Raw genomic sequence first — 15,756 nt, 5'->3', positions numbered from 1 at the left:
AGAAGGAGAATAGGTATAGAACATATGCTACACTTTCATACCCAAGGCAGCTAGAAGCACTACCTCAATTATCCTGTTCTTTCTACCCAGTTTTCCAACCACAGTTTTCATGGGTTCAAACAAAACTGCTGCTTCAGAGACACCTGAGCTCACTCTCCCATCCTCCCAAATCCCATGTCCCAGACTATGCCTGAGTCCTCACAACTTAGCATGCTTAATCTACGTCATTCACTCAGTCAGTCATTCATTCAACAAATATTTATTGGTTACCAGTGATATGTGAGGCACTGTGATAGGCACTGGAGATAAATCAGAGAACCTGACAGACAGGGTCATGGTTCTCATGGAGCTCACATTCTACAGGGGTTGATACACTCAAGATTTGAGAGCCATTAAGAAAATAATATGGGAAAATGTGACAGAGAATGACTAGGGTGGGGAAGGCAAGGAAGGATTTTCAGAAGACGTAACTTAGATTTAATATGGAAATAACAAGAAGTACACAGTCAGCAGTGGGAAGATATAGGAGCTGAGCGCTTGAGGCAGAGAGAAGAGCAAGACGAAAGGCCCTAAGATATGGGCAAGCTTGGCAGTTTTAAGGAACAGCTTGTATGCAGTGTGTATTGGGAGGACGGTGTTAGAAAATGAGGTGAGAATGGTAGGAGGGGCCCAATAACAGAAGGTCCTGTGGGCCATGGGAAGGACTCTGGGTTTTGTTCTTATTATGATGGAGCCATTGGATTCTTTCTGAAAGGAAGGGAATTATTATTATAATCTACCTTATTAAAGCTCATTCTAAATGTTCCTTGGAGGACAGACTGAAATAGAGCAACTGTAAGATCAAGAGACAAGATTAGGAGGCTACTACACACATGACAGTGAGAGGTTACAGTCTCGTAGACCACAGTCGTAGCAATGGAAGGCGAGAGATGGGGTTTGAGATGAGATGTATCTTGGAAGTACTGAACTTGTTGATGAAGTCCACGTTTGTGGTAAGGATAGAGAGGAATTAAGTGTGTCTCTTGGAATTTGGATTTTTGCAGCTGGGTTAGGGTGGTTTTCTTCGATGGGGAAATGAATGGAAGACCAGCTTTGGTGCAATGCCAGGAAACTGACCGTTCTGTTTTGACCATGTCGTTTGTGGAGCCTATGAAAAATCTGGGTGGGGAGCATGTGGTTGGATGTATAAGTCAGGAGATCCCGAGAATATTCTTGGCTGTCCCAAAAAAAAAAAACCAAAACAAACAAACAAACAAAAAATACAAGCATGCAAGCAAACACAGAAAAAGCCAAACTGTACAGTTCAATCTGAAAATACAGGTTGATTCCACATATGAGCATGACACAACTCTAGATTCTGGAAGGGATACAAAGACATATTAAAAACCAACTTCACTGAGCTATAATTTGTATTCAACATAATGCATCCATCTTTTTTTTTTTTTTTTTTTTTAGCTGTGCTGCGTGGCTTGCAGGATCTTAGATCCCCAACCGGGGATTGAACCTGGGCTGCCAGGGGCTACTAACTGTCAGAGAAGAAAGATATATGTGTGGAATATAACTATCATTCATCCACTTATTCATCCATTCATGCACCTAGTGCATGTCAAGCTTAGTGCTAAGAAGGGAAGATAGGACCATGAACAAATTCAGACAATGTCTCTGTCTTCCTGAAGATTAGGAGTCGAAATAGTGGCTCTGGTTGCTAAATAGTAAGGGAGGTATTTGGTGAGATAATTGGGGCCCCAAAAGGTCTAACCCCAGTGCACAGACGCAACTCTTCCCCTTCTGCATGTCTCATTGACAATGCTGTGGCATGACCTAGAACATAGAGCTGTTAGAATAGAATGCGCCCGAACATTCTGTGCATAAATGGCTGAGGAAACGGCTTTCCAAACCTTCCACCCAGCAATCAGCCCTGATTATGTGCAGAAGTAGATCTCAATTTCATTTAATTCTCACAGTTGGAGTTGTATGACTAATTATTTTGTCTCTGTATCTAATTAAGAAGCTGAGGTTAAGAAGGGTCAAGTATCTTGGAAGAAAATAGCAGATCTATTGATAAGAGGAAAGTGTTAGATTTTAAGCTGTGAGCTATTAACTAGTATGGAATACTAGTTCCCATCCCTTAGGTCCAGGCTGAGGTAGTAGCAATGCAAATTTCTCAGTCAAATGCCTGGGATTCATTGGCCATTCGAGAATTTTAGGAACTGGAGAAGCTATAGGAAAATGAAAGCCTAACATACCATCCTACTGCCTGCTCCGCATCATTGCTCCTGCCTCTGCTCTCTTGTTTTCTATGGTAACGTCATCTTAACATTAGGTTCTGTTATTGACTGAACTGTGTTCTCCCAAAATTCATACCCTGAAGCCCTAACTACCAGTGCCTCAGAATGTGACTGGATTTGGAGATAGGGCCTTTAAAAGGTGATTAAGTGAATTTAAGGCTGTTAGGGGATACGTTAATCCCATCTGACTGGTGTGCTTATAAGAAGAGGAGTTTAGGACACACAGACAGCAGAAGTGTGTATACAAAGAGGGACAACCATGTGAAAAAGCAGCAAGAAGATGGCCATCTTCAAGCCAAGGAGAGAGGCCTTAGAAGAAATCACCCCTGCTCACACCTTGATCTTGTACTTCCAGCCTCCAGAACTGTGAGAAACAAATTTCTGTTGTTAAGTCTCTTAGTCTGTGGTATTTTTGTTTTGGCAGTCTGAACAGTCTAATGCAGGCATTATGAACGTGTTTCAGCAGTTCATGAAGTAGGTAGAGTAGACTGTCAGAAAGGATGAAAATAAAGTGATGGTAAAAAATACCAATGGTCAGTAAAACTGAAAGCAACATGGTTAATTTGTATTACTATCAGGCAAAATAGACATCAAGCAATTGCAACCAAGAAGGCGACTATCAAACCATAAAAGAAAATGTATTGAGAAGATTACAAATTCTGAACTTACATTCACCCGATAACATATCTTCAAAAACATATATAGCAGTAAGTAACAAAGCTACAAGTAACAGAAAGTAAAATCCACTTTTGTGTATACGATAAGGAAAGATACTTGCTTATATAACTGAGAGCCCAGAGGTAGAGGAGACTTTAGGTTAGTTGATCCAGTGGCTCAAAGATATAAAGACTCAGGCCCAATCTTGAACCAATGACTGTGGCTAGGGACATAGGATTATTGCGTGAGATCTAGAGTAACTCTGGTCTCACCCTTGGAACTAGCAGGCAAATTCCCCCCAAACATGTGACTGTATGAGGGAGGAAATGCACTAATGAAAATTTGAGACCACTTAGGAAGATGAGGAATGTATATTGCATAGGTAAACAAAAATATTCACCTTCAGGCACCATTTGAAAGCACAATTATCAATATGAGCATAATACCCACAGTACTCAAGCTCAAATGGTTTTCAAGTACTATGTCTTTCCAGGTAACAAATACTTCTATTCAGGAAATACCTACATTGAATTAGTGAATGGGTAGTTACAAAGCACTAGAGCTCTCACCCCTGCAGTAAGTTTAGGAAGGACCACAAAGGCATCCATGGTAGCGTACTGAAATCTCTTTTTCTTTCTCAAATTTTTGGCAAAGCTTTTTCTTTACTATCGTACTTTGATATTATTGTGTCAGGATAGTTTGACTAGAAGGGAATGGATTCTTTATAGTTACAATTTCATCAAGTATTACCATTCTGTACACATACAACACAGAGTTCATAAAGGTATGAAAGGTGAGAAGCAAGAAAATTGTCAACATTTATGATCAGCAACAATTTTCTTTAAAGAGCACCATTAAATTTCAATATGGAATATCTTTAAAAGCTTCAAGCTTTTAGAAGAAATCCAGTCTCATGAAAATGTAATAAAATTAAAGAACATCTTCTGTTAATGTACATATTTGTAAATATGCAAAAAGGAATATTCCTCTGGGAACACTAGCCCAAGAACCACCACAGCCCTGCCGCCTGGCATGCCAGGACCCAGCCCATACACCAACAGGCTGGCACCAGCTCTGGGACACATTGGGCCCCTCAACCAGCTGCTCCTGGATCTGGCCCCACTCACCAGTGGGATGACGCCATCTTTAGGACACCCCCGACCCCATACCAAGCCATGTCAGGAACTGGCCCCACATACCAGCAAACCGGCACTAGCTTCAGGAATCCAAGGCCCTGTAGCCAGAGACCCAGGGACCTGGCTCTGCCCACCAACGAGCCAGCACTAGCTCCAGGACTCCCTGGGCCACAGCCCCACCCACCAGCAGGCCAACACCAGTTCCAAGACACCCGTCAGCCAGCTGCCCTGGGATCCAGCCCCACTCAACAGTGGGCCAACACCAGCTTTTGGACACCCCCAAACCCGGCAGCCAGCCATGTGGAACTGGCCCTGCCCACCAGCAGGCTGACACTAGATACAGGACCTCTAGCCCCACCACCACCCACTGCAGAGCCTAGCACCACCCACCAGTGGGCCAGCGCTAATCCCGGGACTTCCTGGGGCACTGCAGCCAGCAGCCTCATGACCCAGCCTCACTCGCCAGTGGCCACCAGCCTCTGCACAAGGCAGGGCCTGGCAACCCACTGGACCAGGGGCCAGCCACACCTACCACACCACCCACAGTAGTGTGCTGGTCACAGCAGAAGGACACATGCAGCCCTAACAGGGGGCACCCTTAGAGCATATAGCTCTGGTGACCAGAGGGGAGAGCTCGGCTGGGTCACACAGGACGTCTCCTACAAAAAGCCACTTCTCTATGGTTGGGAAATGGAGCCAACCTACCAGATACAGAGAAATAAAACAGCAAATTGGACAAAATGAGGCAACAGAGGAATCTATTCCAAACAAAGGAACACGATAAAACCCCAGAAGAAGAACAAAGTGAAGTGGAGATAGGCGATCTACCTGATAAAGAGTTCAGGGTAATGATCATAAAGATGTTCAAAGAACTCAGGAGAAGATTGGATGAACAGAGTGAGAAGTTTTTAACAAAGATTTAGAAAATATGAAGAAGAACCACACAGAGAAGAATACAATAACTGAAATGAAAAATACACTACATGGAATCAATAGTAAATGAAATGATGCAGAGGAATGGACGAGCAAGCTGGAAGACTGAGTAGTAGATATAACTGAAGCAGAATAGAAAAAAGAAAAAAAGAGAAAAAGAAATAGGACAGTTTAAGAGACCTCTGGGACAACAGCAAGTGTACTAACATTTGCATTATAGGGGTCTGAGAAGCAGAAGAGAAAGAGAAAGAGAAAGGGGCAGCGAACATATTTGAAGACATGATAGCTGAAAACATCCCTAACCTGGGAAAGGACAGAGATATCCAGGTTTAGTAAGCACAGAGAGTCCCAAACAGGGTCAAGCCAAAGGAGACCACACCAAGACACACTGTAGTTAAAAATGGCAAAATTTAAAGATAAAGAGAGAATATTAAAAGCAGCAAGGGAAAAGCAACAAATAACATACAAGGGAACTTCCATAAGGCTATCAGAGCAACTGGAATGAATCCAACTGGATCACAGTGTATGATCCTTTTTAATGTAGCATTGGATTCGGTTTGCTAATATGAGGTTGAGGATTTTTGCATCTATATTCTTCACAAATTTTGGCCTGTAATTATCTCTTTTGGTAGTGTCTTTGTCTGCTTTTGGTATCAGGGTGATGGTGGCTTCATAGAATGAATTTGGGACTGTTCCCTCCTCTTCAATCTTTTGGAAGAGTTTGAGAAGTATAGGTATAAGTTCTATATATGTTTGGTAGAATTCACTGGTGAAGCTGTCTGGTACTGGACTTTTGTTTGCAGGGAGTTTTTGTTTTGTTTTAATTACAGATTCTATTTCACTTCTGGTGATTGATCTGTTCAAATTATCTGTTTCTTCTTGACTCAAATTTGGCAGGCTGTATATTTCTAGAAACTTGTTCATTACTTCTTGGTTGTCTAACATGTTGGCATAAAACTGTTCATAGTATTCTCTTATATGTTTTGGTTTTTGTGTGGGTTTTTTTTTTGTATTTTTGTGGTATTAGTTGTTGCTTCCGTTTCATTTCTTATTTTGTTTATTTGGGCCCTTTCTCTTTTTTTCTTGGTGAGCCTGGCTAGAAGTTTGTCGATTTTGTCTTTTCAAAAATGCAGCCCTTGGTTTTATTGATCTTTTCTATTTTTATCTCTATTTTCTTTCTTTTCCTCTGATCTTTCCCAAAGAACTGACTTTGGGAATTTTTTGGTTCTTCTTTTTCTAATTCTTTTTCTATTTCTGTTTATTTGAGATTTTTCTTGTTCCTTAAGGAAGGCCTGAATCTCTATGTACTTCCCTCTGAGGACCGCTTTTGCTGCATCACATAGATTTGGGAAGGCTGTGTTTTCATTGTCATTTGTCTTGAGGTATTTCCTGATTTCTTCTTTGATTTCATCATTGACCCACTGGTGTTCTGGTAGCATGTTGTTCCGTCTCCATGTATTCATTCTTTTCCCATTTTTCTTTCTGTGGTTGATTTCTAGTTTCATATCATTGTGGTGATACATGATGCTTGAAGTCATTTCTATCCTCTTAAATGTGTTGAGGTTTGTTTTCTGATCTAGTATGTGGCCTCGCCTAGAGAACATTCCTTGCACACTTGAAAAGAATGTGTATTCTGTTTATGGGGGTGATGTAGTGTCCTGTAGATATAAATTAAGTCCAAGTGGTCTACTGTGTCATTTAGGGCCTCTGTTGCTGTGTTGATTTTCTGTCTGGAAGATGTGTCCATTGATGTCAGTGAGGTGTTAAAGTCTCCTAGTATCATAGTATTCCTGTTAATTTCTCCCTTTATGTTTGTAACTATTTGTTTTATATATTTAGGTGCTCCTATATGGGCTGTATATATGCCAACTAGTGTAATATCCTCTTCTTTATTGATCCCTTTATCATTATATAATGTCCTTTTTGTCTTTACGGACTTTGTTTTAAGTCTATTTTGTCTGATATCTGTACTGCTAAGCCCGCTTTCTTGTTGTTTCCATTTGCATGAAATAGCTTTCCATCTCCTCACTTTCAATGTGTCTGTGTCTTGTGCCCTGAAGTGAATCTCTTATAGGCAGCATATGGTACATTCTTGTTTTGTTTTTTTTTTTATCCATTCAGCCTCTCTGTCTTTTGATGGGAGCATTTAGTCCACTGATATTTAAAGTAATTATTGATAAGTATGTACTTACTGCCATTTTAAACCTTGTTTCCCAGTTGACTTTGTAGTTTTCTATATCTTTCACTTTGGCCATTTTAATTATGCTACGTCTTGGTGTCACTCTATTTGGGTTCTTCTTGTGTGGGACCCTCTGTGCTTCCTGTACCTGGATATCGGTTTTCTTCTTTAGGTTTGGGAAGTTTTCAGCCATAATTTCTTCAAATATATTTTCTATCTCCTTTGCTCTCTCCACTTCTTCTGGTACCCCTATTATGCATAGGACTGTGCACATTATGCATATGATTATGCATATTACGCATGCTTTATATTATCCTATATAAAGGATAATATAATGTTTTATATATTTCTTATATAATGTCTCATATGTTTTCTTCATTTTTAAATTTTGTCTTTCTGTCTGCTGTTCTGATTTGGTGATTTCCATTATTCTATCTTCCAGATCACTTATCTATTCTTCTGCTTTGGTTAGTCTGCTATTTATTGCTTTTAGTTTGTTTTTTATCTCGGCAATTGAGTTGTCTAGTTTTGATTGATTTCTCTTTAGAGTTTCTAGTTCCTTGTTGCAGGGATCTGCATTTCTATCAATAATCTTTCTTAATTTCTTTAGCCTTTTTCTTACCTCCTTTCTGAATCTGGGGACTAGTAGACTGGTGAGGTCTCTTTCATTATTTGTTCCTTCAGGGGATTTCTCTTGTTCTTTTTGTTGGGAAGAGTTCCTCTGTTTTTCATTCCACTCAACTTTCTTTCTCTCTGAATTTAGGAGAAGCATGAATCTACTGTGTTCTTGAAGGGGTGTTTTTAGGTTGGAGGATCCCTGTGTAGATGGTATGAGTCCAATATTTTTGGTGCAAGGGCTGGTTTTGGTGTGGGTGCTTGCCACATATTTCCTTAAAGTGTGCTGGCCCTTGTTCCCTTGATAGGGGGTGTGTTTGAAGTTGTGTTGACCAGAGCCTGCACTGGTTGTTGGCTGGGGCCTCCTCTTTGCTCGATGGGTGTCACAGCCCTGTTGGGGCTGGGGTCTGCTTCCCAGCTGTTGTTGTAGAAGCCCTGAGGTTCAGGTTCAGTCAGGTTCCCTTGCCCCTGAGCACACGCCCTGATGCAAAGAGGTGACCACTGAAGCTAATGACGTCTGTGTGGTCACCACAAACCTATGTGCCTCCCGTGCAGGCATCCATGGTTCTGCCAAGAAGCAGCCCAAGGTTGCATCCCTTTCTCTGTTGTGTTTTCATCCCAGACCTAGTGCTGGGCTGTGGTGTGGAGTAGGCTGGTGCTGGCGGCCGGGGCCCTGTGGCTACAGGAATTGAGGTGGTTGTGCCGCTGCCTGGAACCTGGGCTGCCTCTGTGGCAGACCTCTCCCAGGACCTGTCAGCTCCAGATCTGGCTCCAAGCTATGGTGTAGAGTGAGCGGGGCCAGTGTGTTCCCACCGTGAAATAAACGACATGCAGTGCCCAGCTGCTGTGCCTTTCCATGGCGCCATCTGGTGCATGTGCTGGCAAAGTCCACCATGCGCATACCTGCCCCCACTGTGTGCACACTGACAATGGGCACTGTGGCAGGACCTGCCCCCACTATGTGTGGGCCACAATGGGCTCCTTGGTTTGGCCCAGACCATACACCAGGCCCTCCGGGCTGTCTCCACACATCTAGATCAAGTCCTCTCCCTGAATGTGTACCTAAGATTCAATGCTCAGCTGCTGTGTGCATCTGTGGCCCCACCACCTTGTGTGTGCTTTGGATTGGGAAGTGCAGCAAGGCAGCAGCCGCCAGTGCCAGTCTCTCTCTGCCCTGATTGTTAGCAAGCCAGCATCCATGCATTCCTTGTGAGTAGAATTTAGGCTTTTGCAGCCCCTCCAACTATCCCAGCGGCTATTCCAGCAGGCACGGGGGCTCCCTGGGGCAAGGGTCTGCCTATGTGTACCTTTCCTCCTTTACAGATCTCTCCCAGGGGTGTCAGGACCATCCTCATGCCTTTAAAATTTTTTCTGTCCTTCCTGGATATGTTGAGATATTCCTTGCAGCTTTGGTTGTGTAGGAGATCTTCTGCCAGTTTCCAGTTGGTTTTCTGTGAGAATTGCCTCACATGTAGGGGTATTTTTAATGTGTTTGTGGGGAGAGGTGAGCTCCACATACTCCTACTCCACCATCTTGATCCCCCTCCCTATTTGGGAGACTTTGAATTGCATCAAAGTGTCCCATATAATAACAGATACACTAGACTAAATTAGAATTTCAGAATCCAGTGATAGTCAACTATTGCAAGTGCCTGTCATTTTTTAGAGAGCACAGGATAGGCCATGTTTTTCCAGATTTTGTGGGAAAAAAAGGTAGAGCATCATGTACATTTTAGATTATCATTGGACCCAAACAGGCTACATGAAGTAGATAATTAAAAATCATCTGGTGATGTTATGGAAATGCAAAGTTCATTGATATAATTTAGTCCTCAAAGCCTGCTTTTATTCTAAAGAAAACTGGCAAAGGTCACTCATTTACATCATATGGGAACATATCCACCAGTAGTAGATGCCAGTGTGATATCGTAACAAGGAAACAATGTAGCTGTTTACATAAAAACCCATCTCACAATACTTTCAAAGTCTATAGTTAGAATTATTTGGGGGGGCTGGCATAAAAATAGTTACAATGAGTGGATAACAAGAGCCAAGCTAGGACCACTTCAATTCTCCCTGTCTAATAATTTTTAAAGCCTTGAAACACACTTATTTAATTTTTAAGTGGTCTTCACGTGGATGGGATTTTCAAAGTGTATCAGAGAATCATACCATCTCAAATGACATAGTTTATGAGCAAAAACCCTGTAAGGAATCCCTGTCTTCTCACCCCTTTCCATTCTTTGTCCTCAAAAGAAGTTTTCACGGTGGATGTAATTTTCTGTTTCCAGGCTGTGGTAGTCCCCATGAATGGGCTCATCACCTAGAGCTGTTAAAATTTACACTATGCTGGGGGAAGGGAGCACACTGAGTACTCTGACAGGGAGCACTACCTACAATTGTTTCTCTTCTTTCCCATTGCTTGACACTGACAGTAAAGTCACTTCTAGTTAATTAACGAGCTTCTTAAAGGAACAAAGAAAAACATGTTTCGATTACCATTTCTATAAAGGCACAGCAATATCTCATAAGTTCTCTTGGATAATGTTACCAGATTAAGTCAATTTTACTTTCTGAAAGTAAATTCACATAGGATCTCTACTTGAGTTGTACATATTTGTGTTTGAACCAAAAGCATTTGAGTTTAATTTAGCAGCATCACAAATGTCTGTTATTCTCCTTTCCCATGTCTCTGTGTTAAACAAAGCCACTAGCACTGACCTCCAAAACGTCCACCCCAAAACAGAAATATAAAAGAAGTAAAAGTTGTTCCCAGTAAACCTTGCCAAACAACATTCAAGAAAAATAGCTTATCAGCCTGCCTCACCTAAACAAACACAGCACCTGATACATGCAGTGCCTAAACTGCCTAGCTCATATAAGCTGTGTTCATACAGGTGTTTACCCATAGCCTTAGCGTCCCTTCCCCAATGTATGTTACAAAGAGCTGACGGGCACCCACTGGTGTAACTAAATATATTTTTAAATCCTAAAATAACTCCTGGTAATCATCACAGGGAAAGAATAAATGATACGACCTTTAGTTCTGACAGGAGAATATCTGACCCTTCCCAAGTAAAGTTATAATTAGAACTCCAGGGTTTGCCTTTTGGTGAAAGAAGTTGACCTCAATCACCATTAGTGGATTTGCCCATTACAGAAGCTACAGTTGGGACAGACATCAGGTCTTGCTGTTGGATTCCATCCAGTGACTGTATACAGATGCTTCCTAAATGCATCTTGAGGTTTCATAATAGGCTCTATCGTAAACACGTGGCTCCGTTTTCATACCCTGCATTTACATGTGTCCCATAAATAATTTTCCAAAATTATCTAAGTAACAGCAATGTGCCCAAACAGAGTCACTCCAAAAAATCACTACTTCCTTCAACAGGCTTAGAACTACAAACACAGTCTGTTATCCTTACTAGTATATTCAAATTTAACCATGGTGCAAAATTTGGTCTGTTGTATTTTCTTCAGGTTATTTATGTAGCCATGCCACATTGCAGGGTGCTGGCAGAATAATCCCACTGCTTATATAGCATTAAGTTTGCCTAAGCCAGCAAACAGGCAAGATCACATCAAATCTCTTTTGGATATACAGACAGATCTTCTGTTCTCCGCACCAATCAGCAAAAGAGGTGTTTGTAAAGCTGCAATAAGAAAAAAAACACCAAAACTATATTGTATATTCTCCTTTCCCTTTCTCTGTCCTTTCTAGGAAGATGCAAACAAAATATAAATGCAGTAATATCTAATTCAGATTCTGCTCACTTTTAACTTTTGGAATTCCGTAAAGAGCCATAAAGTCTGCACTTTTTCTCTTTAGAGAAAAAGAGCCATAAAGTCTGCAATATTTCTCTTTAGAGTGTTTAAAAATAAAAGAAGGAAACGTTTTCAACTAATGTCTAGCATTTTATACCAACTTTTATATACAGAAATATTCACTTATTAAGGATAAGTTTATATTTATACCTTAAAATGAATCCGAGGGCCTTACCTGGCTTCAGCTTGGATTCGTTCTAATTACTGATAGTACTGGAAATTATTTAAATGGCACTTTAAAGAGGTCCTCTATGATCTCAACTTTTCAGTAACTGCGGATGGCTTTCCAGTTAGTCTGAATAAGGAAGGCTGAATTATTCTTAATTTTCTTTGGAGACTCTTGTGGGTGATCAAAACACAAAGTCTGGAGCCAGGGTGCCTGGGAGTAAACCCTGGTTTGGCACCTATAGGTTCAGTTACCTCTTAGGCAAGTGACTTAACACATCTGTGCTTCCACTTTCTCATCTGTGAAAACTGGAATAATCATCATAGTACCTCGTTTATAGAATTGCCAGCATTAAAGGGGTTGACGTTTTAAAGTGCCTGACACATAGTAATCATTATATATATATTTTTTCAAATTAACAGCTAAAATTCACTTATTGAGTTTGCTTTAATTTCTCTTAGACTTGCATGAAATTACGGCAACAAAGCTTACCTGTACCCACCGCTTAGGTTTTTGAAGCGGTCCCTAAAATATGGCAATGGTTATGGATTTAGGGAGGACCTAGTCCATTGCTATGTGTTAATTTATGTGTTAAATTTCACGTGTTATAGGGAAACAGAATTAGCACACGAAAGAAGCACATTAGCACATTAAAAGGGGGCTGGGGCAGGTGAAGCCAGCCTGTGTTCTGAGGAAGATCATCGGGAGGCACCACCATCAACGGGAAGCCCAGGAATGTGGGCAATCTCAGGTCTCCAGGTCTCGTGAAGAGAACGGCCTCCTGAAACATGCAGCCGGGAGAACCCTGCTGTCACTATCCTACACTCAGGAGGCTGACCCAGCTTTTGAGCACCGTGGGCTCCTAAGGCTATGGTCACGCGGATGCGGCCATCAAGTGGCAGGCCCTGACAGATATGTGGCAGGCCCAGACCTACTGGCCATGTCAGCACCATGAGCCCTTAAACCCTGAGCTCGTGTAGTCTCTCTGGACCTATTGCCACTATGATCATGTGGTAGATCCAGCTTTTCAAGTCGCTAGAGCATGGCAGACTCCTAAACCCTGCCCATCATGTGGGTTCATCCTGTCATGTGGCCCTCACTAGCTAGTGGCACGTGGAAGCCTCAGCCCTCCAAGTCACACAGGTGACCTGCTTCTGAGAGTCGTATGGATGCTATGGTAGGTCACATTTCCCCCTTGGTCACACATCAGGCTCAGCCATCTCTGTCTCGTGAAGATTGCTGGCTACCAGAATCTTCAGATCCCTGAGTCAACACGGATGTGGCCGCTACCATCACATGGCAGGCAAAGCGCCTGCCGTCATGTGAACACGCACCTACCCTTCGGCTGTTGGTTGTGTATATTCTACGGTCATGGGACATGCTGTGGTCTCCTGAGGCTCACTTCTCTCGGTCACAGTTCACGATTGAGAGCTCCTGAACCCTGAGGTCACCTGCGTCCTTCTACTCTGTGGCCTCCGCCAGCCAAGCCCCTGGAAGTCAGGTAGGGCCCCACAGCGGCGCGTTGCATTACATTACGTTACGTAGGTCGCGCAGTCACGTGACGCCATAAGGTCGCGACCGAGGGGGGCGCCCTTTCAGCGTGTGGAGAGCCTGCCGAACGGTGGGTAACTCGGCTTAGCCTTCTGAGGAGTCAGACCGAGAGGTGAAGAAGACCTTTAGAATTAAGGTACTTGTCCTGGCTGAGGGGGAACTTTGATGAGGCTCTGGCTTCGATGCCAACCTTTCCACCAGCTTTCATATTCTGCCACGGTAGGCGGTAGACGGTAGGCGGTAGTCGGGGAGGAGGGGCACCCGCCGGTACTAGAGGTTTACTCAGAATTGGTGGGACAGCGGGCGGCAGGCGTTCATGGGCTGCTCTCGGCAGCTAGGCTCGGGAAACTGGGTGGACCCCTCCCTTCCCCCTTCCTTCCCAACCCCCACATTAAAGCCCTACTCTTGCTTATCTCTCTTCCATATTCATATTCACTGCCTGCCATGTGATGGCGTCCTCTGCGCTCCTCCGACCACGTTTGTTATTAGGAACACCAGAGAACTAGATGCCAGTTCGTATCGATGATTTAAAATATGATCTTAACTTCTGTCTCTTAATTTGTTATGTAGAGAGAGTCAAGGAGAGAGATTTCTTTAATTTGATATTTTTTCAGTAAAAGTGTAAAAGTAGCCAAAACGTTAAGGTTCAGAATTTGTTTTCTGTATTTACTTTGCCGATCAGTAGCTTTTCAAAGTCTGTGGGAGGTGGGATGCCATAATCTTTTTCTGCTTGGACTCTCTAAACGGCTTAAATTAGTCCAGACAGACACTATTGGCTTCTGATGTTCCTCCTGATTTTCTAACCATTCCTTGTTACATTCCTTAGAAGCTCTCCCCTTTCCTTCATGTGGGAAAAAACAGTGAATTTATTTAAGAAAACCATATTAAGTAAAATTATAGATGATACATTTCATAAAAATCACATAGATGGTACTTAATGAGTAAAATGCAGCAAGTAAAAGATGGTGTTTACATTTGTGAGGGATTTAAATATTGTTTGAGAGATGGTTAAGGGGGTGATATATATATTTTGTATTATATAATAGCCATTTCTTTCCTCTCATTTCAGCACTTTCAGGTTTGCTCTACAAGACACTATGTCTGAGAGACAGCAACAACAAAAATGTTTTTATCCATTGAAGAAATATGGGACATACAAAAATGAAGGTAAAAAGGATTTCTATATTGTTATATTTTTAAGATAATATCCCACTTGAATCTCAAAGAATAGGGTAGTGTCTTAGCTTGTCCACGTTGCTATAGTAGAACACCATGGACCAGGTGGCTTACAAATTACAAGAATTTATTTTTCATGGTTCTGGAGTCTGTGAAGTCCAAAATCAAGGCACCAGTAGGTTCAGAGTCTGGTGAGAGCCTGCTTCCTGGTTCATAAAGGGCTGTCTTCACGCTGTATCCTCACATGGCAGAAAGGGCAAGGGAGCTCTCTGGGTCCTCTTTTGTAAAGGCACTAATCCCATTCATGACGGCCCCTCCCTCATGACCTAATCACCTACCAAAGACTTTACCTGCAAATACTGTCACCTTGGAGACTAGGTTGGTACATAAACATTCAGTCTGTAGCAGGTAGTTTCCTCAAGCTATGTGGGAAAGGAACATTTTTCCACAGACCACTGGAAGTACTAGTGTTCCTCAGAAAACATTTTGGGAAAGCCTGTTCAAAGTAAATCTCTTCTGCCGCATTAATACCTTGTACCTTTGTTTACTAAGAAGAATGTATGCTTACTAATAATTAAAATCTGTTCTTCTCATTAAGAAACCACTTATTGCTAACTCATTTTATCTTATGTCATTAGTCATTCTCTCTTTTGCTTAATCTTTCCACTTTTTCATTCTTTACATATAACCTCAGTTTATGTTTCTGATATCATGACGGCAAGAAATAAGTGCATGAGTGCTAGTCATTAGGAAGTCTTAAAAATAAAATAAAATGCCCCACTCTTGAAAAGATGATACAACTTACCCGTAAGGATGAGTGGATGAAATAGCTCTCATTTTATACCAATTTTCCACACTTTTCAAAACTAGTTTGTTATTATTATTTAATCATTATAGCTGCCATTTTTTGAGTTCCTGCTTTATGTCAAGCACTGTGGCAACCTTGTCATACCAGTTTTCTCATGTAATCCTCAGAAAAATCCTGAGAGGATGTTATTTTAATTCACAGATAAGATACAAGAATCAAGATAGGCTAGATTATGCTGTGGTAATAGACAGTCCCCATATCTCAGGGGCTTATTCCTCACTTTGACTACATGTCCATGGCAGGTGCATGCCCCTCACAGGATGGTGGACTTTGGGGGTCTGAGCCATTCTTACTGGAATGACTTGGAGACCCAAACTGACAGAGCAGCCATCATCTAGAAAGTTGTCAGTCTCTGTGCC

At 42.0% G+C, this 15,756-nt stretch overlaps 1 protein-coding gene across 1 annotated transcript in view; it reads left to right on the top strand.

Annotated features, from left to right (window-relative positions):
- The window catches only part of LOC307180627 (uncharacterized protein), a 122,965-nt gene that overhangs the window by 96,262 nt on the left and 10,947 nt on the right, over positions 1-15,756 (top strand). The window contains exons 31-32 of the mRNA XM_079910997.1: positions 4,047-4,569; positions 14,423-14,520. Coding sequence (XP_079767123.1) covers positions 4,047-4,569; positions 14,423-14,520 — 621 coding nt within the window. The remainder of the gene's footprint in view (positions 1-4,046; positions 4,570-14,422; positions 14,521-15,756) is intronic.

The sequence above is a fragment of the Stenella coeruleoalba genome, assembly GCF_951394435.1.
Source record: "Stenella coeruleoalba genome assembly, chromosome: X".
NCBI classification, from domain to species: domain Eukaryota; kingdom Metazoa; phylum Chordata; class Mammalia; order Artiodactyla; family Delphinidae; genus Stenella; species Stenella coeruleoalba.
This window is presented reverse-complemented; position numbering and strand designations above follow the sequence as displayed.